At 46.3% G+C, this 19883-nt stretch overlaps 3 protein-coding genes across 5 annotated transcripts; all 3 read right to left on the bottom strand.

The window, feature by feature from the left end:
- Window positions 1-2462: 2462 nt before the first annotated feature.
- LOC142989654 (troponin I, fast skeletal muscle-like) lies at window positions 2463-8109 on the bottom strand. Its single transcript, XM_076139282.1, has 7 exons — window positions 8074-8109; window positions 5590-5623; window positions 5012-5048; window positions 4623-4751; window positions 4344-4433; window positions 3447-3623; window positions 2463-3025 (listed from the first exon to the last, which is right to left on the bottom strand). Exons 2-7 carry the CDS (start codon window positions 5595-5597, stop codon window positions 2948-2950), a joined length of 519 nt encoding a protein of 172 aa, XP_075995397.1. The 5' UTR covers window positions 5598-5623; window positions 8074-8109; the 3' UTR covers window positions 2463-2947.
- Window positions 8110-9223: 1114 nt separating this feature from the next.
- LOC142989643 (troponin I, fast skeletal muscle-like) lies at window positions 9224-12631 on the bottom strand. Of its 2 annotated transcripts, none has more exons than XM_076139270.1 (7): window positions 11930-12631; window positions 11166-11198; window positions 10923-10959; window positions 10361-10489; window positions 10136-10225; window positions 9856-10032; window positions 9224-9476 (listed from the first exon to the last, which is right to left on the bottom strand). In XM_076139270.1, the coding sequence occupies exons 2-7, from the start codon at window positions 11171-11173 to the stop codon at window positions 9381-9383; spliced, it is 537 nt and encodes a 178-aa protein (XP_075995385.1). In that variant the 5' UTR covers window positions 11174-11198; window positions 11930-12631; the 3' UTR covers window positions 9224-9380. The 2 variants fall into 2 exon arrangements, with proteins under 2 accessions (XP_075995385.1, XP_075995375.1); XM_076139260.1 differs by having other exon boundaries at window positions 11166-11233; window positions 11930-12624.
- Window positions 12632-14804: 2173 nt separating this feature from the next.
- Window positions 14805-18272, bottom strand: LOC142990833 (uncharacterized). 2 transcript variants are annotated; one of them, XM_076140720.1, is made up of 5 exons: window positions 17683-18272; window positions 17063-17143; window positions 16449-16633; window positions 15572-16366; window positions 14805-14910 (listed from the first exon to the last, which is right to left on the bottom strand). In XM_076140720.1, exons 2-5 carry the CDS (start codon window positions 17139-17141, stop codon window positions 14887-14889), a joined length of 1083 nt encoding a protein of 360 aa, XP_075996835.1. In that variant the 5' UTR covers window positions 17142-17143; window positions 17683-18272; the 3' UTR covers window positions 14805-14886. The 2 variants fall into 2 exon arrangements, with proteins under 2 accessions (XP_075996835.1, XP_075996834.1); XM_076140719.1 differs by having other exon boundaries at window positions 14805-16366.
- Window positions 18273-19883: the final 1611 nt, after the last annotated feature.

The following is a 19883-nucleotide window of genomic DNA, read 5'->3' as shown; positions in this document are numbered from 1 at the left end:
GAACCCGTCCTTACCCTAAGAGACAGTGTCCAGCCACAGTGCAGCACCTTGGGACAAACTCCAGATCGACACTCTCATGCCTTGGTGAAGCGCTCTGGCAGGAGTGATTGACGCACGTTTTCATTCTGAGGTCAGTTTGGGGCATCAAAATGTTTGCACAACACAAGTCATCATACACAACACATGACGTTGGTGTACAGGCTGACATTGATGGAATGCTGCCCCCTGCTGGACACACCTAGACTGACAAAGACCATGTCACCATTTGTTGGCTGAATATTGTAATTAATTGTTTGGGAAAACCTAAAAACACTGAAATCTTTAAAACAGTCGAGAAAAAGAGTGAGCATCATCGTACAAATACATTTGTCTTTTCTTTACTGCTGTGCTTCTATTTTTGGATCCATCTCACTTGTCTTTCTTCTGTCCTCCTCTTTTCATATCTCTTCTCTTTGTTGGAGTGTTTGTAGAAGTTTAATCTGTAAATGGCTTTGTATGACAAAAAAAGCTCAGACGTTATTTCTTTCCAAGCATGTAGGTCTACATCATTAATGTAATGATGCACCCTGCTGGACACATTGGTAACTGCAGTGGCAGTGCCTTTTTTATTCTAACATTATTATTCGAACAGTTTTCAATATTCTGTCAGAATTAAAACCTTAAACCAACACTCATCTCTGCTTTAATGACTCACGGAGTCATTCATCCTGAGTGAGACTGTGTTGTCCTCTGACACGCAGACAAACATGATATCTGGATTAGCGTGGATTTATAGAAAATGGTTGGTTTCCCGCCAGAGAAGATGGCAGACTAAACTAACAAACAGCTGCTGAGAGCTCCCCGGCGTGAGCGCGGTGTCATATCCACCCAGAGATACCTCAGCTAATCCTGCACCTAATCCCTCACCAGCCTGTCACTCCATGTCAGCTCACACCAGCTGTGTCTCAATTCAGCTCGTCCATCAGCAGACTGAGACCGTCGCATTATCAAAGCTTTGTGAAAGACACAGCCTGCTGGGGCTGAACTATAGCCAACCAATGACATCACCCAGTGACCAACACTAGTGTTTATGAAGGTTCAGAATCGTCCCACGTCCCAGTTGCTCTAACATCTCTATACCCACGTTTAAATGTAGTATTGGTAGGATCTCTTTACTTCTGTTCTTCTGCTGCAGACTTCTTTTTGGAATACAGATGGGGAGACACCATCACTCAGCTGCTGCAGTGTGTGCCTGTATCTTCACACGTGTGTGCGTTTGTCACCTGTTGTGGAGGGGTGCTCTGCAAGAAAAAGAGGTAAACTGTGAATCTTTTTTTTGTGGCCTTAAAGTGACAGTTTGCCCCTTTGTATTTCCAACTCATGTTCCACAGAGAGCAGGGAAACGAAAAGTGCGCAAAGACAAAAACACACTGAAGATACAGAATTCCTGATTGCAACTTCTCCTAAAGCGAGAGCAGGAAGCAGAGCGTTCAAGGAGATGACTTTACGCAGTGGTTTCCACAACAAAAGCCTCAAACGTTTTCTTCCATTTTCTCTGAGATACAGAACCACAATAAATGGCCTCAGCTAAAAATTAGTTTATTAGTTTAGCACCGTAGAAGTAAATGACTTACCATGCATCACCATCAACCACCGGGAGCCTACAAAGGGTTTAATGAACCAGGCTCAGGCCCAGACCTGGCCAGGATTTCTGGGTGAGAGATGTCTTCACCTGAATTCCTGGACTAGGCTTCATTTGAGGCACCTGTGTTGATTAGTGAGCTGAGGCAAACGACCATTCACTGTAAAATACATACATTCTAACCGCAGTTAGACTCTCATTATGGCAACGCATCAACATTTATTTAGAGACACATTTTACTCAAAGGCAGAAAGAGGCGGTGACAGGAACGATGATGATGATGAGAGGAAGAGTCAGAGTGACGTTTGTGACCTGAAGGTTTTCAATCCTGACCCTCAAGAACCAAAGCATCACACACACACGGGGACGACACCAGGGGACGGAATCCTCTGATGGTCCGTCTCTTAGCTGCGCTCTCTGACCTTCTGGGAGTTTGGAGGCTCCATTTGTTTTCTGCCCACCCGCTTCAACACTGGATCAAAGCACATGGGTTTGCTGATTGATTATATTGATAAACAGAAGAGCAGCTGAGGACCTGAGGACCTGCAGCAGGATCAGGAGCAGTCTGGAACCTGAGGCCACCACTCAATCATCTTGTTCCTACACTTAACCAAGCTGTGGCCAGGAGATATTCTTCTCTTTTACTTTGACCTCTGCAGACCTGATGGGATGACCCAGGTGTGTAAGCATCATGTGATCTGCCTGAAGGGGTTTGTGATCTTTGCTTCTGGAATCTGCATGAAAAGTGTCAGCATGCTGAGTGTGAACGTCTTTCCTCTGAGCACTGACAAAAGTCACAATCCTGCCAACTTTATGTTTGAACCAACATTTATTTTGCTCATAGGTGCGTAGAAACATCTGTGCTGTCTGGCTCCATCACAGTCGAGTGTAAACACAGGCTGGAGAGGAGGAGGAGGAGCCGCCACTGAAGAGTTTCATTCCAAAAGACAAACATTAAATAACTCAAACTTCTACTCACTTTGGACATTTGTTACATTTCCCAGAATGCCCTGAGAGAACGCTAAGAACAAGCATGAGCAAGCCAACGTGTGAGATGTGAGGCCGTTAACACGTCGTCACACACACTGTCAACAACAAAACAACATGTGACGTCTCCGTTGATCAGTCGTAGAAGAGACGCAGTTGTCGTTTTGTCGCTGTTATGCGCTGAGGCGACACAAAGGACATAAAATATGGCACAACCAACCACTTCCTGTGTTCTTCAAAGGTTCTGTACGATAAAGTTGCATTATTCTGCATAATTTCTTTTGTCATATTTTGGAATAAAACTCTCCAGTTACAAAGATTTGACACCTGAAATGTGTTTTAACCGTCAAACATCTTCTTCCTGTCAGACTTGTCTTCAATGTTCTTACGCCAGTCACCCACATTGGCCAGCTTGTCCTGAAACACACAACAGGATATCGACTGTAATGACTCACACCAAAATGTGAAGAATGTAAAAAAATTGTAATTTGTTGATTTTCTCCCTATTTCTAGAAAATTCAATAAAATTAAAAACTGTCTCATTAAGCAGGGAACATATTCAAGAACTTATGAAAAATATATATATAAAAAATCGGGAACATTTGAAAATCAAATTTTAATCAGAATATTTCATTAAAAATCAAGAAATAAAAAGAAATAAAAATTTCAAGGTTGAAGTTTTGGTGCCCTCTGGCGGCAGAAATGTAAACTGCAACGTTTTCACAAAGTGACAAGAAATCACTTCGGCAGAATAAATGCAGCTGGAATCGATCGAAAAATCCCCAATAATCTGAGAGTGAGCAAAGAGATAGAGAGACGATTGGATGAAGCTCCTCACCTCCTCTTTCACCTCCTTCTTGACCTGCTTCAGGTTGGCCCTCAGGTCCATGTTGACGGTGTGTTTGGAGCCCAGCAGAGCCTTCAGCATGGCGTCAGCAGACATACGCACTTTCTTCAGCCGGGGCCTCTTGAACTTTCCCCTCAGATCCACGATCTTGATGTTCAGGTCTCTGACCTTTGGGAGGATTCAGGAGGAACCGTTACGATGCCTTCTTTTCTCCATATATGAATGTAAGTAGAAGTGTCATTCTAAAGAAATACACCTTCTCAGCTCACCAGGCATTATGACTGAGAGATGCAAAATAGATTTATGGTTCTGAACTTGGAATAGAGGTCATTCTGAGTGTCCTTACTGAGAAGACTGTGGCCACTGTGGGTGTGTAAGGGTTAAAGCTCAATAGATCCTCCAACTTACAGCTCCTGATGAACATGTCACTCACCTGTCTGCCTGTAGACTCAGCCAACATGATGTCATTTCCAATTTCATCATTTTGAGCTTCTGTGCTTTTAATGAGATCTTTCCTCATGAAGTTACAGATGTTTCTGCTCTTTGCTTCCCAACTTTACCGCACAAATAACATTACTATTTCTAATGACCAAATAATGATTGAGGGAGGCAGTAGTCGAGTGGGTAGAGCTTCCGCTTAAGAACCGGAGGGTTGCCGGTTCGAGTCCCTGCCGAGGTGCCCCTGAGCACCGAACCCTCAATTGCTCCCCCCTCTGCGAAGGGTGGTAATATAATGTAATGTAAGTCGCTTTGGATAAAAGCGTCTGCCAAATGATCGTAATGTAATGTAATAAGACGCTACCATGGACAGAGCGGACAGAGCGGACAGAGCAGGCAGCCCTCCCCTGTTGTGGTAAAGCTACACTCTGATGTTCTGTAGGTGCTGACCTCATTGCGAACCAGGTCCAGCTTGAACTCTGAGCAGTATCGCTCCTCTTCACTGAGGTCAATCTGCTCATGAAGCTTCTTGCAAAGTTCCTGAAAAGAAAAAACAATTGCATTCAGGAAAAACAAGAATAATGAATAAAGTACTGAGCTTACAGTAGAAGAAGAAACTCCATCTGTCAATGCTGAACACAAAGGACGCACCAGGGGATTCAAACCCAAGACCCACACACACACACACACACACACACACACACAGGTATTAAGGTCATCATGTCTCACCATGAGCTCCTCCTTGGAGCCCGGTAGGTCCAGAGGAGGACACTTGTCTCCAAGGAACTTCTCTCGCTCATCAACCTTCACCTTCGATTCAGCCTCCAGCAGCATATTCGCCACTACCAGCATGGAGCTCTGAGAGAGACATGGGAGGAGATCAGAAAAGGAGAGAGAGCCGACATTGAGGACACAGAGAGTGTAGATGTTTTATTCTGATCATGAGTTAACATCCCATAATGTCTGGAAACGTATTATAAATGATTTGATGCTACTGCAGTGCCACCTAGAGGCCAAACAGAGCAGTGCGCTTCCTCAGTACTGCAGGATCTTTGCTGTTTATGTGCGCACGCGTGTGTGTGTGTGTGTGTGTGTGTGTGTGTGTGTGAGTGTCTGACCTTCAGCTGGTGCTTCTTCCTCGCTGACATCCTCTTCCTGCACAAACACAAACTTAATACACACTCGCATCTTTTTTGTTGGATCAAATGTCTGAATGTGGTTGAGCTAATTAGTGAAGTTAATTCTGTTACGTTGTTTGCAGAAGTAATAAAAAAGCACAAATACATACGTGGAAAGGTGAACGACAACACAAAGAGATTAAAAGCTGACAAATGAAAGAACAACATTCACAAAGTTAATGAGCATTAAAACAATACAATGTATTGAAACAACAATAATAAGGGAATACAACAAATGTTACGTTTTAACAGCAATTTAAGAGATTATAAGGAGAAAACATTATTATTATTATTAACATGCAACATGTTGGAGTTCAAAGACTTCAATCCTCTGGAGTCAAAAGTCATTTTTCTAGTTTGAATATTTTAAATATTTAGTCATGATTCTACAAAATAAAGAAGAATAAGAGTCCAAAGAGTCAAAACAGAAGAAGTGAATGTGGGAGTGACTCCAGTGACTGCAGTGACTCCTGTCTGACGCTCTGCCTGACACTCTGTCTGACACTCTGTTGACTTACTCAGTCATGATGGCAGCTGGAACCTGAAATCAAACTGAAAATGAAGCGGTGTTAGTGGTTTCAGACAGAGATCTGCCTGCAACATGAATCAGGAGGTCTTTGATACTTTGCTGTTGTTTTCCACAGAATTATGATGAATTATGTTTTTTAACACTTTTGTTTTGCTCGACTGAGCTTGTGGATTAAACACTGGTGGTCTATAGGCGCAAGTGCTTCAGATCTGTTGTGTTTTACGTCTTATTGTGACGTCGAGAAGGAGAAGAAAACAGCAGTGGAATATGGAGCCGGACTGTCGGCTCAGTGTGAATGCTTCCATGACCTCACACACTTTTAAAACTCAAGAGCACGGAGTGTGTGTGTGTGTGTGTGTGTGTGTGTGTGTGTGTGTGTGTGTGTGTGTCAGTGGCTCACACACTCACTCTGACACTTTTCGTAAAGCTCGTTTGTATTTTGTCCGCCCGAAGCACAAAAGTCGCTCGTGCATCTAAGGTCAGTTATTTTGGTTGTAATGTCTTGGCCAGGGGAGGTGTTGGGTTTCCACGGGCCCTCCCTCACCCCTCCAGAGACATGCTGACCCGTACCACACACACACACACACACACACACACACACACACACACACACACACACACTTAGGCTTATAGGCCCGCAGATCGTTTTCAATCCCGTCCGGTCTCCAGTGTCTGGAGATCCGAACTCAGCTTCACAGATCCGCCTCCACATTCCCGCTGAGCGACGTGTGCTAACATGCCTGCGGTGGCTGTCAGACGTCTTCTCTGTTCCGTTTTTTCCATAATGAAGACATTAGGAAGGATGAGGAACAGCTGTGGATCCAGGAATAGATTCCTAATCCATGGAAGCCTCACAGCTCCTAAACTGTGCGAGCGGCCGGGCCAGCGAGTGTCCGGGCGCTCCGCTCCGGCTTCATTCTCTCCGCTCTCCACTTTGTTGTGTCTCCACTTGTCTCCAACACAAATCAGTTGCTTTCAGACGGAGAATGTGGAAACATAATCATGGAGATCTTTGTGCCGAGGCCTTCAACATGAAAGCAGAGCGCACAGGCGTCAAAGGAATTCTATTCTAGACTCCGCTATGGAACAGTTGATGTGTAGACTTTGGAAGGATCCGTCTAAATGCTGGGAAATGAAGAAGTTTGGAGTTTCTGCCTTGTTTCCAGATCCCAATGCTCAAATCTAGAAAATGCCTGAAACAAGTTGATTCATATTGGAGACAGATGAAGAAAATGAGACTTGAAGAAGTCGTTTGATAAGAGATTCTATTCTAACATGTTGATTCCTTTCAAATCTAAAAATAGTTTACAGTGCCCGGCCCTGATTCCTGTCCTCAAACCAGTCACAACACTGAAAGGTTTATGCAAAGAGGCTGAATTTGGTGTGTGAGGACGGAACGTGAGCGCGAGGTGAAGTGAAGACAGAGGTTGGAGGTCGGCAGATCACAGCTCGTCTTCCTCCCGACGTCTTGCCGCTGACAGGAGGATAAACAGCGGCGGATCCGTTTTCATGCGAGCTGCTTGAGGCGGTGTTGACTTTCAGAGAGACACATCATCAGCTTGTACATCACCGCCGTGCAAGCCGAGCGAGCGCATGCCTGAGATGTGACGGATACGACCGTGACCTTCAATGACCGCCAAAACTACAACGGGAAACTCAGTTGTGTGTTCCAGAGAGTGTGTCTCTACAGTCTCACTCCTTCAGTCTCACTCCAGCGTCGACGATCATCTGTGTGAGACGCCTCAGCTGATCAAACACAACTCAGAGCATTTAAGCCACAACTATTTGCTGTACATCGTGTCCACACCAGCGTTAAACACAAATCAAGGAGCGTTTGAGAGTGTGGTGTGGTGTTCTCCGTCTCCTTCCTCGTCCACAGCAGTTATGGAATGACGGCGATGCGGTCTTCTCACACACTCAGCAGTCTTCTCACACACTCAGCAGTATCCATGCATGTCAACTCGCTCCAAACCAAGTATCAACATCTCACACCTACACTGCAAACATCAAACCCTTCGCCCGCTGCCCGTGTAAACGCCTCGCTCCATCAGAGACCGGAGAGGTTTGGAGAATGGGGTGAATCTGCTTAGAGTGGGTCGTCCCATCCCTGAACCAGGCTGGCATCACCTCTGAGCCGGCTGGAGTCTAAAACGTCTGACAGATGCGTTTTTGCTCCTCGATCAATTGAATTCTAATTCAGAAAAGATGATTCTAAATCAGGGAGTCAACAGCAGCCAATCCCCGACCATCCAAACCTCCCGTCCAGACCCTGTGGGCGCCAGAGAAATCCCACAAAACGCCAAAAACTTCAAACGTGAAGCCTCAGACGCCTCACTGACATTACTGACATTACAACACAGCGAACAGCTCCGGCCACTGTTTACAGCTGCCGGCACACACACACAGATAAACCTTCATACAGCAAAACATCAGCAAAGCACCCGAGTGGGAGCGAGAGAGGAAGAGCTCGTACCTTTCCTGATGTGATTTCAGCTGTCGGACGCTCACGGGCTGAGCCGGCGTGAAGAGGAAGGTATATATTCAATCTGCCATCGCCGGCCAAATCCTCCACTTTCTCTTTATGGAAGTGGATTAGCGCTCAAACCAATGAGCTGACAAGGTCATGAAATACAGTCCAGAGTCATGTGGGCCTTCCTCCGCTCGCTCAGTATAAATAACTTAGCCTTCAAGATTCTTCTCTGCCTCATCCTCATCATACACAGAGCTTCATCATCCTCAGCCTCTCAACAACAAGACAGAAGACAAACTCACTCAGGACAAAACAACATGACAAGACAACAAAACGACTCAGGGAGGAAGCAGAGACAAAACTTTCTCTTTTAAATAACGGAAAATATCAATTCATTGTACATTCAAAATATGTTCATATAATATATGATGTGTTTATTTATGTATTTTTATATATTATACTATTTTATTACTGCGTGTGTGTGTGAGAGTGTGAGAGTGTGAGAGTGTGAGTGTGAGTGTGAGTGTGTGTGTGTGTGTGTGTGTGTGGAGTTGCAACAAGCACTCACAAGAAGAAGCCTCCTCAGCCTCAGCAGCCTCAGTCTTGGTCTGGAGCTCTCCACTCAGCCCTGATTGGTCCACAGCTTTGTGAAGGTGATGAAGACGCTTTGCTCCACTGAAGACAAAGAACAAAAGGCTTTGAGAGAATCCTCTACTATTAAACCATAATCCTTTGAGTCATGTGACACTTGACTCACCTCTCATTGGCTCTAAACTTCAGCACATCTCTGCTGCCTGCAGGGGGCGCTAACGCTGACAAATCATGTGATGACACAGAGGGATCGGACCCTTATGGATCCATGAACACGTGTTCCTCTAAAGCTCCTCTAATATGTTGACATTTGACCCTGAACCCTCTGTATGTGGCCTCCATGTGGCCCTGCTGCTACACAGATGTGCGTCTTGGCGTTGGGTTGCATGGCTGATTCACGTTTCTTCTTCTATGATTTGTTTCAGGTTTTGCTGTCTGGAGTCTTTGGAAACAACTAAATGTAAAGAAGTGTAAATGAAGCAGATTTCACCTCTGCAGGTTGGTGATTGTTTGATTTGAACCACAGTATTTCTTTATAATTCACACAAGAGCGATGAGCTCATTCAGCAGGTTGGACTTCTTTATTTCAGCGTTTTTGCATCTTACATGTTGGCTCCTAAAATGAATTTGTTATCAGGATGATTTGTTCATTAAAAAGCAGATTACATGTGTTAACAACTGAGAGCTCAAGTGTCTGTGTGTGTGTGCGTGTGTGTGGTTTAAGCCTCGGCCTCAAACATCTTCTTCCTCCCGTCCATGCCAGATTTGTCTTCGATGTTCTTACGCCAGTCACCGACGTCGCGCAGCTCTTTGTCCTGAAAGAGCAAAGGGCACATGCTGAGCTTTGGCTTCTGAGCTCCAGTGACAAACACAAATCATTTTATATCATATTATATTATATTTGGCTGACTTTAGATCAGTATGGATCACATTAAATGAGTTTTTGCAAATTTAATCAAAGACAAATTCAACAAAAAGTCAAGTGAAATTAAAAGTTCAACTATAAACAGGCTTATTGTGAAGCTTTAGCAGGAAGGTGAAGTGTTGGTGCCCTCTGGCGGCAGAAATGGAAACTGCACAAAGTGACAAGAAATCACTGAGGCAGAATAAATGCAGCTGGAATCGATCGAAAAATCCCCCAATATTCTGAGAGTGAGCAAAGAGATAGAGAGACGATTGGATGAAGCTCCTCACCTCCTCTTTCACCTCCTTCTTGACCTGCTTCAGGTTGGCCCTCAGGTCCATGTTGACGGTGTGTTTGGAGCCCAGCAGAGCCTTCAGCATGGCGTCAGCAGACATACGCACTTTCTTAAGGACGGGCTTCTTGAACTTTCCCATCAAGTCCTGAACTTTGATCTTCAAGTCGTCAATCTGATCCATGTGGAGCAGGAAGACCGAGAGGAAGACAAGAGAGTGGAGTCACGACAGGCACGAGTCACCAGAAAGATTCTCTCTCTCTCTCTCTCTCTCTCACCTCCTTGTTGGACTTGTTGACCTTCATCTCCAGGTCGTATCGTTCCTCGTCTCTGGTATCGATCTGGTGGTGGATTTCCCTGCACAGCTCCTGCACACACACACACACAACAAGCCACCTGATGTCTGGTGTCTGCTCTGTGTGTGTGTGTGTGTGTGTGTGCGTGCCCGCCCAGGTGTGCGTGTGTGTGTGTGTGTGTGTGTGAATGCTGTGAGGGTCAGTCACCTGCAGCTCCTGCATGCTTCGTGGCAGCGACAGAGGAGGACAGCTCTCAGCCATGTACCTGCTCCTCTCCTCCTCTCGCTCCTTGTCCTCCTCCTCCAGGATACTTTTGGCAATGGAGAGCATCAAACTCTGTAAGAGCATCCAGACAACATCAGATATTAAAGATCATTCTTTCAGTTTTTTTGTGTGTGTGTGTGTGCGTGCGTGTGTATGTGTGTGTGTGTGTGTGTGTGTGTACGTGTGTTTGTGTTCTACTGTTTGCGGATTGTTACTGTGAAACTTTGCGTTGTCATTTCTTTACATTTATGGATTCTGAGCACAAAAACATGACTTTGACTCTGTGTTCTCATCAGCCTTGTTCTACTGACTCACTCTGGCAGTCAGCATCTCATATAATACCCGGGAGGGACTTCCTCTGTGTAGGGACAGTAACTATAGCCCAGGCCGGCTGAGGGCTTGAGTTTATTTTTCACTCTGGTATGGAGTTTATTTCCTTTATCACCGACTTTGTTCTGATTTGCAAATAAAAACTAAGAGTGTGTGTGAGAACTCAATGCTTTACCTTCAGATGGTGCTTGCGACTGGATGACATCTTTTTCCTGAAGGAATTGTTAAAAAAACAGAAATAAGTTCATAAGCAAAAGCTGACACACACACAAAGCCTGTGTGTGTGTGTGTGTGTGTGTGCGCGCGCATTTGTTTGCAGCATTATACAAAGTGTTCAGGGTAGGAAGGGGCGGGGCCAGTTTACTGTGATTTCTTAAAGTAAAGCCATGAAGTCACTGGGAAACTTTTTGTTACTCACTCCGACATCTTGATGTTTGTTCAGCTTCACACACTGCAGAAAAGAAAAAGAAAAAGAAAAGAAACCACCTGATGGACGGACAGAAGGACAGACAGACAGACAGACAGACAAGAGAGTTTGGAATGAATAATGGAAGTGATGGGGAATAAATACAAATCCTCTCAGTTAGCATTCTAACGTTTGGAGTCATTTCTCATGTTAACTTCACATCTTCTGCAAAGTAACTCAACATGTCTTTCCATCCCCACAACTGAATAATCACTGAATAACTACAACATTTCCCTCTGAAAGGTAGCAAAGTAAAAGTTGAAGTAAAGTAAGTCTACTGCACTCCCAGTGTAACTTCACTCCTCTGCTGGCCCAACCTTCACCTCCCTGATGTGAGTGAGACATTAGTTTGTCTCTGACAGCAGATCAACATTATGAGCACCAAGCTAACTCCAAATATAAAGAACCAAATACACATTTCACACAAATACACTAACCTTAAAACACTTTCTACTTCCTCTAGAACGCCATGAAAAAATAATACAGTAAAAAAGTGATTTTTAAGTAGAAACATTAACTAACAAAACTCCCAAAAGCTCCAATTACAGAGAGAAAAGGGAGGAGAAGTTTGTTCTTCGCTCCTTGTTGACATGTTTCTATAAGTAAACTGACAAAAAAGAGCAAACTGATGCAGATGAAGAGTTTGTCATGAAGAAGATGAAGATGAAGAGCTCAGACTCGGATGCCTGAATCATGAAACAAATGGATTTTCTCACCTTCTGCTGCAGAGAAACGGACGGAAACCAACGGATGAAGTTTGTCTCTCGTTTTATCCCGAAGCTTCTTCCTCTGTGAGGGAGTCTGACTCTGAGCCACCAATCAGAGCAGACCACACACACAGACACACACATGAACACACACACACACAAAAACAGACACGCACACACACACCCTTCCTTCCTTTGTTTCTTCCTTTCCTTGCCTGGTTGCTTTCCTTCCCTTCTCTCCTCTCAGATGGATCTCTTTTCTTTCCCCATTTCTCCTTTCTGTCACTCATCATCCCGTCTTTCTCGCCCATTGCTTTTTCTTCCCATCTTTCTTGCCTTTTTCTTCCCTTCCTTCACGTCTCCTCATCTGCTTCTTCTTTCCTTGCTTCCTTCTCTCCTCTATTGTACTCTTTTGTCTCATATTTCTTCCTTCCTCGTGTCCCTTCCCTTCTCCCCTTTACTTTCCCTGCTTCCTTCTCTCCTTGTTCTGTTTTCTTCTTCTCCCTTTCAGTCTTATTTCCCCTTTCCTTCTTTCGTTCCTGTGACAGTTTAATATTTCTGCTTCTCTTTATAACACTTGAGGTCCATCAGTCTGCAGGGCGTTGACTTGGTGGTATCGATGCTTTAGTATGTGTGTGTTCCTTGGCGTGCTAACAGTGAACTTCCTGGCCTTGTGTAAAGTGAAAATCTCTCGTGCACTAAACAGCTGCGAGTCATTTTCTGCCCGTGATGAAAGTTCAGAAGGCAGCAGGTGGACGAGCAGAAGACACAAACGCAGCGCCGACGTCACCTAGGACATTTAAGACGCACTAATGGAGCCATTAAGACGCTGCTGGGGGGGGGGGGGGGGTGTGTGTGTGCTGAGAGGCTTCATGCTCCCCCAGAGAAACACCCGGTTCATACCTCCACCCGGGCCTCCAACGTCGGCCCAGTTAGGACTCTAGCTGATGAAATGTAACAGCCTGTGGACGAGGCTGTGCTCGCTTCAGACAAAGTTAGTGACAAAACTGGAAGAGAAAGATCACATTTAAGGTCAAACTTGGCGTGACGTGTCCCGCAGCATGAGGACACGTCTCCCTTTGACGTGGAAGTCCACATACAGGATCAAACCTCATGGAGGGTAACAGGAGAGGATTAACCATATAAGGGAGGACATCATGTGAATCATAAGGAGGTCAGAGGAGAAGAAGCCACAGAAACACAGAGTGTGACCAGGAAACCAATGGACTCCTTATGGAACTAAACCTCCAGTGTTTTTGCATTGGGACAAAATGTTCCTTGCTGTGTTCTGGCGCTCCTGAGGGACCTTTGTGTCTTTGCCCTCACGCTGACCCCTAGTGGACACAGTATCTAACTTTGTGATGATTTACTTTACATTGGCCTCAAATAACAACGGTGGCTATAATCTGAGCTGGAGGGGGAACCCAGGAGAGCAGTGTGTGATCTTGGGGAGAGACGACGTGCTTGTGTGTCTCCACTCCCTCCTCCTCCTGCTGGTTGGAGGTTTGATGATCTGGATCCCCTGACGCTTTGGAGCTTCTCCTGTCAGGTTGTTTTTAGAATTTAAGCTGGAGTTTGGTTTGTCATCATCATTGGGGGGTTTGTTGCTTCCTGGTTCCATTGTCCACCGCTGCAGGTCTTTGCAGTGTTTTCACTTGTGCTGGTCTTGTTTGTGGCTCCGGTGCTCGACAGGTGACTCCACATTTATCTTCTTCTAAGTATATCCTCATTCCAGGAACTTCAGCGGCGCTGGCTTCAGTCTCTAGGCAGCAGGGTCAGGGTTCAGCTGTCTGTAATCTCTCACTCACTCACACAGATTCAATAACAGGAAGCCTTCGTTGGGAGCACTTTATTACATTTCAGGGTTTCCCCCCTTATTTGGATGTTTGGGGGGAAACACATTGTGACTCCTCCTCCTGGTTATTTCCTGCACAGTTTCAGTTGATACCAAGTGATCATAGACACAGAACCACAGAGAGCAGAGAGCGGTGACCTGGCTGACAGGAACACTAAACCCTGTCCTGCAGCTTAAACCCCGAATGATGAAGATCAGCGAAACAGCATGAACAGAGTCACCGCCACAGCGTCGCCACGGAGATCTGAACAAATGCTGGCTGAAAATGGCACTACAGTCTTCCTCACAGAGGACAATTTCCACACAAAGAGGTTAAAGGTCACAGGGGTGCAGAGTTCACTCTTGCAGCAGAAGCAGATGAAGTCCCGTTGGTTTGAGGCGACGGTTCAGACAAAGAGCGAGCGACTCACCGGTACGACTCCTGCTCCTGAGCAAACCTCTGAGTGACAGCAGGGGGAGAGCTGCTGCACACGTCTGTCACACTCTCATATCCTGTCACAGAGACCTGGATGGTCTCCTCCACAGTTCTCCCTCTGGAGCCTCCTGATCTGTGTGGCCTCAGTAGAATAGATCAGGCGAACATTCTTAAATTTGCATGAAGTCGCTTTACAGGAAGTGACTTGTGATTTCAGAGCGACTGGAACAGTTAGACTGAGAGGGGCGAGCGTAGAGGAGAGGAACCAGGCGAGGAACCAGGAGAGGAACCAGGCGAGGAACCAGGCGAGGAACCAGGAGAGGAACCATGAGAGGAACCAGGAGAGGAACCAGGCCAGGAACCAGGAGAGGAACCAGGAGAGGAACCAGTCCAGCCTCAGAGCTGCCACACGTCTGGACTCGACCTCAGGTGACCCTGCCTGTCTGGACCTGGAATCTCGTCTTAGTTTAAAATAAGAGTGTGTCTTCCTGTGTTCCTGAACAGAGGATTGAAAAATATGAATTCCCTTTGTGATCTAACTCTTGATTGATCCCATCATTAGAATCTTAACGATGATGTAACCTGTTGGTATGAAGCCGGGACTCGTGATACACTTTAACTCGATTTCATTTTATTCTTAAATTTCTATTATTGGAAGCACAATCTGACCTGCACTCACAACAAGGAGGCCTCATCCTACTGCAGAGTGACGTCATCGTGCTGCAGGAAATGAGGAAGAGGATGAGGAAGATAAAACAATTGACAAAAGCTGAAAACAACAAGCAGTAAATGCATTACAGTGGCATCAGGCCTTAGTCTGGGACACACACACACACACACACACACACATTTTAGTGGCGAGTGTGAAAGCTCCACAGACTAAACCAGTGAGTGATTTCCCACCCTGCAGTGGAACGACATCAGTAATCTCCTGAGATGAAACAACACCAGCACCACAGTAACAGCACACACTGCACACTTTGACCCTGACTGAACCTTAGAGCGGGGAGCCGGGGAGCTTCCTGATTTCTGGGCTGAACTGTCTCATGGTGGGAGGAGTGTGTGGGAGGTTTGGATCAAGGTCTGAGAGGAGACGTAGGGTGTAAAGTCGACTGTGCCTCCTTTTCAGTGAGGGGGAGGAGGAATCACAGCCGGGTCACATTTACAGGTTTGCAGAGGAAATACATCAAATTCACCAAGTTACTTTCACAAGCACTGAACTGAGGTGAGGAAGGATCATACGCAGGTGTGTGTGTGTGTGTGTGTGTGTGTGTGTGTGTGCTGTCAGCAGTCAGGTCCAGGCCACTCTGCGTGAGATGGCCTGCTTGAAGCACTCGGGGTCCACGTTGCCTCTGGGCCTCAGCGCTCTCTCCAGACTTACCAGCAGGTTCTGGTGGCCCTCTCTGATGTTGAGCGGGTATTTGGCCCTCAGCAGCTCGTAGGCGGCGATCAGCCTCATGTTCTGCTTCACCATCAGGTACTGGATGATGCAGGTCGGAGCCAGCGAGAAGCCGTCTCGACAGTGAACCAGGACGCGCTTCCTCTTCTCGGCGGAGGCGTTGATGCACTCGTTGATGTCCTCGAAGCAGCGCTGCTTCAGGGCCGGGCCGTCGCCCAAAGCCACGTCGTCCATGTCCACCTTGAGTCGCGACCAACTGTGCCGGGCGCCGCGGGAGCAGGTGCAGGGAATGAGGTCCAGGCTGGGACCCGGCTCACCCGGCACGCCGCTCATGTCGATGATGCTGTCGATGTTGTTGCGGCACAGCACGCGTCCGTTGTAGGCCGCGTTCAGGTTACCCACGTAGATGTAGTCTGTCACCTTGGAGATAACGGGTTCAGAGTACTGGAAGTGCTCGTTGTCAGCGGCGGGTTTGGGCTCTGGCGTGTCGAGGCCCCTGGCTGCCGCTCCCGCCGGCCCCGTGGCCGCTCGACGGCTGTAGTTACGCAACTTCTTGGAGCCGGAGCGCGACGGCGGGTTGGAGTCGGACTCAGAGCTGCTGTTCCAAGGAGGCGAGAAGAGAGAGAAGCGGCTGGAGGATTTGCTCTTGTTGAGGATCTCTAGTGGACTGGAGAGGGCCGAGCTGGAAGCTGTAGTAGAAGCTGAGGCGCAGAACAGCGACGCTCGCTCCAGAGAGCCGGTGCTGCTGGCTGCTCCTGCACTGTGCGCCTGCTCCATCTGAAACACACGCAACGGATGCATTTACTTCATGTGAACACGCACAGAACTCAAGTCTCAGGTGCATGTGTGGCCAACAAACCTGAGCTTTGAGGTTGTTCTTCCACTCCTGAGTCTCCAGAGCCTTGAATCGGCCACTGCTGTCAGAGGAGACGGACATGCAGAGAGGCCGGTGGGCTCTGGGGGGGAGCTGGGGGGTGAGGGCCAGGGGGAAGGGGCGCACATCCACCTGATCGTTCCTACTCATCATCAGATTTGGACTGGAGCCTGGGTCGCAGGAAATATGGTACAAAGTCACCAAAGGACAGAAAATGCTCTCTTTGCTGAGTTCACCTGGGGAGGTTTGCATCCGACTGATCAGTGATACCTCCACCAAGCAGATCCTGAGCCATTGCTAACCCAGAGCCCCCTTCGAATATGGTTGTCTTTTGTTGACATTATGTGACAATGCTTTCAGATAAGCACAATAACGACATAATGCAATACAATACTCAGAGTCACAGCACTCTACTGGAATAATAACAACAAACAGTAAGACACAAAATAATGAAGGTTCCATCAAGAGAACATGAGCGCCACTTAAGCCGCTACAGCCAATTTGTTTATTCTTCAATAATGTTCATCAAATTCACAAGTTTGCAGGCTTTGTTCTTCTGAATAATACAAACAAACAGAAGAGGAATCTGTGTCACCTACCTGTGCATTGTGAGCGAGAGAGGAAGTGAGTCTGCAGAGTGTTTGGGGTTTTCAGAGGGGTGTGTAGATTCTTACCCATACCTGGGAATGACATATTAGTGTTTAATGAACGCACGGGAGGGTTAGCAGCATTAAAACATGGAGAACATGTCAAGAATCATTAGCAAAACCAGATAAGCTCCATTTTAAATTGTAGAATTTTGAACAACAGAAAATATGAAATTAGTTTAATTGTGAAAAGCGGCAGTTAATCAAATGTCTGGATGGACACAACGCAAAGAGTTTCTATGCCTCATCAGAGAGAGTGTGTGTGTGTGTGTGTGTGTGTGTGTGTGTGTGTGTGTGTGTGTGTGTGTGTGTGTGTGTGTGTGTGTGTGTGTGTGTGTGACGGCCTGTATCATCTGACCGTTCTCATCCTTCAGCAACGGCAGAGGAGCAGAAATCTATAAATAGCTTTTTCTTATGTCATGTCCCTTAAATGAGTCATTTGGGTTGAGAAACATCTTCCAACAATAAACATATGATGAAGATATATCGCGTTGTCTCTCTAGCTCTGCTGAGCCCTTTTCTCTCTTTTCCCCATCTATTTGACCCCATATCAGTCTCGTCGCCATTCTTACCGAGCCTGCGCCTCTTCACCCCGCAGCTTGTGTGCACGTTGCTCCACTTCTCCGTCGCTGCTCCTGCGGACAGGACAGAGGCACAAACACCGCCGCGGACGTCTCATCATCTCTGGCATGCCAGCAAACACTTCAGCTGCATCGGCTACACATCAGCCCGCAGCGGGGCCTCACGGTGCCACCTCAGCTCGCTGTGCTGACTCATATGTGGCGCTAATGGCGCCTCTAAGCGGCTGGAACCGCAAAGTCAAAGCACATCGACATGAAGCACAAACATGGACACGAGTCAACACGACGGCTCGCGCCCTTATTTCAAACTGCTTAACATTAGCCTGCTAGCAACCCGCATTTCGCTGCAGGCACCGCGAATGAGCCATGGCCGGGAATAAATCTGAGTAAACGATATCAGCAGCTTCTACAGATGAACTATAACGGCCGCAGCGACCAAAGGCGCCGACAAACAAGAGAAACACGCGTCGAGTCGAGGTGACCAGCTAACTGACCCGCTAACAAGCCCGCTGACTAGCCCGTTGACTAGCTAGCTCAGTGCTACGCAGCCCAGCGTCACCGTCCACCTGTGCGCGAGCCCGACTCCTGCAGTCGCGCGGGCACGCTGGGTGTGTGAGCCCCCACCGGTCCCTGGGGCTCAGGGCCAGGGCTTCATGTCGAACGATTGGTTCTTAGAAAGGGCGAGTTGTTCAGATCATATTATCATGTAAAAAAATCTAATCTCAAAATTGTAAACATTAAGATACAATGATAGAGACAGAAAGATCTTAAACTATAATACGTGATTATTTCCAGGACATGTCTGCCGTTTCTCAGTATTGGGAATACTCCTTGCTCTCCAGTTTTTGTTTCTTTCATGTATATTACCATGTGTTTACACTGTTACGACCATATTGTCTTTGATTTATTTCCCTTGTTCTTCAGGAGTTCAGGTTTGGCTTCATCTGAACACACTGAGCTGCTTCAGCAGTCCCAGCCCAAATAATTGTCATTTATGTTTCTATTATATCAGCAACATGCTTTTAAAGCATCTTTGGTATTCTTAAGAATGGACATAGTTATGATCAAATAAATGAACTGCAGGCAAAAGTCAGCCACAGTTTGATGAGGAAAACTAGCCTGTCAGACATGACTCTGGGCTAAACAAAGTCTAATCATAAGATTTGCTTTGCTGATTGATCTATCGAGAAATCATTACAACTCTATTATTATATTGTAAAGGTTGTTTAGTTCAGAAATTGTAAATGTGTACAGTATATCAGCGAAACTTAACAAGAACTTATAACGGACCATGAAGATATACGAGGTATAAAAAGAAGTCAAAATGAGAAATAACATTCAATTAATTTCAACATTTGCTTTTCATTCACCTCTGAAACTTTTTGGGTTCTTCCAGGTCACCAAAATATGAAGTCATTTACAGTGAGTGAAACAAATCATCAGACATGTACTCACTCATGTCGGGAAAGCTTAGCAAACATACAACATCAGCTCAAATTCTATTCTGTGCTGTTCATCAAGGCTTCAAAGTATTTCTGCACTTCTGCTACAGCTCTTTGGTGCACTAACCGTGTGTGTGTGTGTAGAGCTGGCTGGTGTTTCCTCAGGTGGAGATGCTTCTCAGCGTGTCTTGATGCTGTAGCTCTGCCTGGAAAACTGTTCTGTCTGGATTTGTTGGCTGTTTTCTGCTCTAATTGGATGGCTCGGCCCCTCTCCACGTATCCTGGTAACGCACCAGCCTGCTGATGTCACTGCTCCCCATAATGAAGTGAGAGCACATCCAGCCGCCCTCAGCAACAAGCAGGCAGGGAAATTCACAGCAGATAAGGCTGACAAAGGATCTGCCCTAATGTCAGCCGTGATTCTGCTCACCAGCTCAGAAATGGGGATTATGATGGATTATTGTGACCTCATCTCAAATAGAACATTATTTGCCTGTTTATATTCATGAGCAGATATTTATGATTATATATTATTATAATGATAAACATGTGTGCCATCCGTGTTGCAGATAGAGCCTAAATAGACCCGTGTGTGTGTGTGTGTGTGTGTGTGTGTGTGTGTGTGTGTGTGTGAGTGCGTGCGTGCGTGCGTGCGTGCGTGTGCGTGCGTTCGCCCTATATTTTTATTAGGGTTGTTGTTCTTATTATAGCACACACACACACACACACACACACACATAATGCGGCATA

This window comes from Genypterus blacodes, unplaced genomic scaffold (assembly GCF_046128005.1).
Source record: "Genypterus blacodes isolate CSIRO-AG114 ecotype Tasmania unplaced genomic scaffold, CSIRO-AGI_Gbla_v1 ptg000015l_1, whole genome shotgun sequence".
NCBI classification, from domain to species: Eukaryota; Metazoa; Chordata; class Actinopteri; order Ophidiiformes; family Ophidiidae; genus Genypterus; species Genypterus blacodes.
The sequence above is the reverse complement of the archived record's forward strand: the minus strand, read 5'-3'. Positions and strand labels throughout refer to the sequence as shown.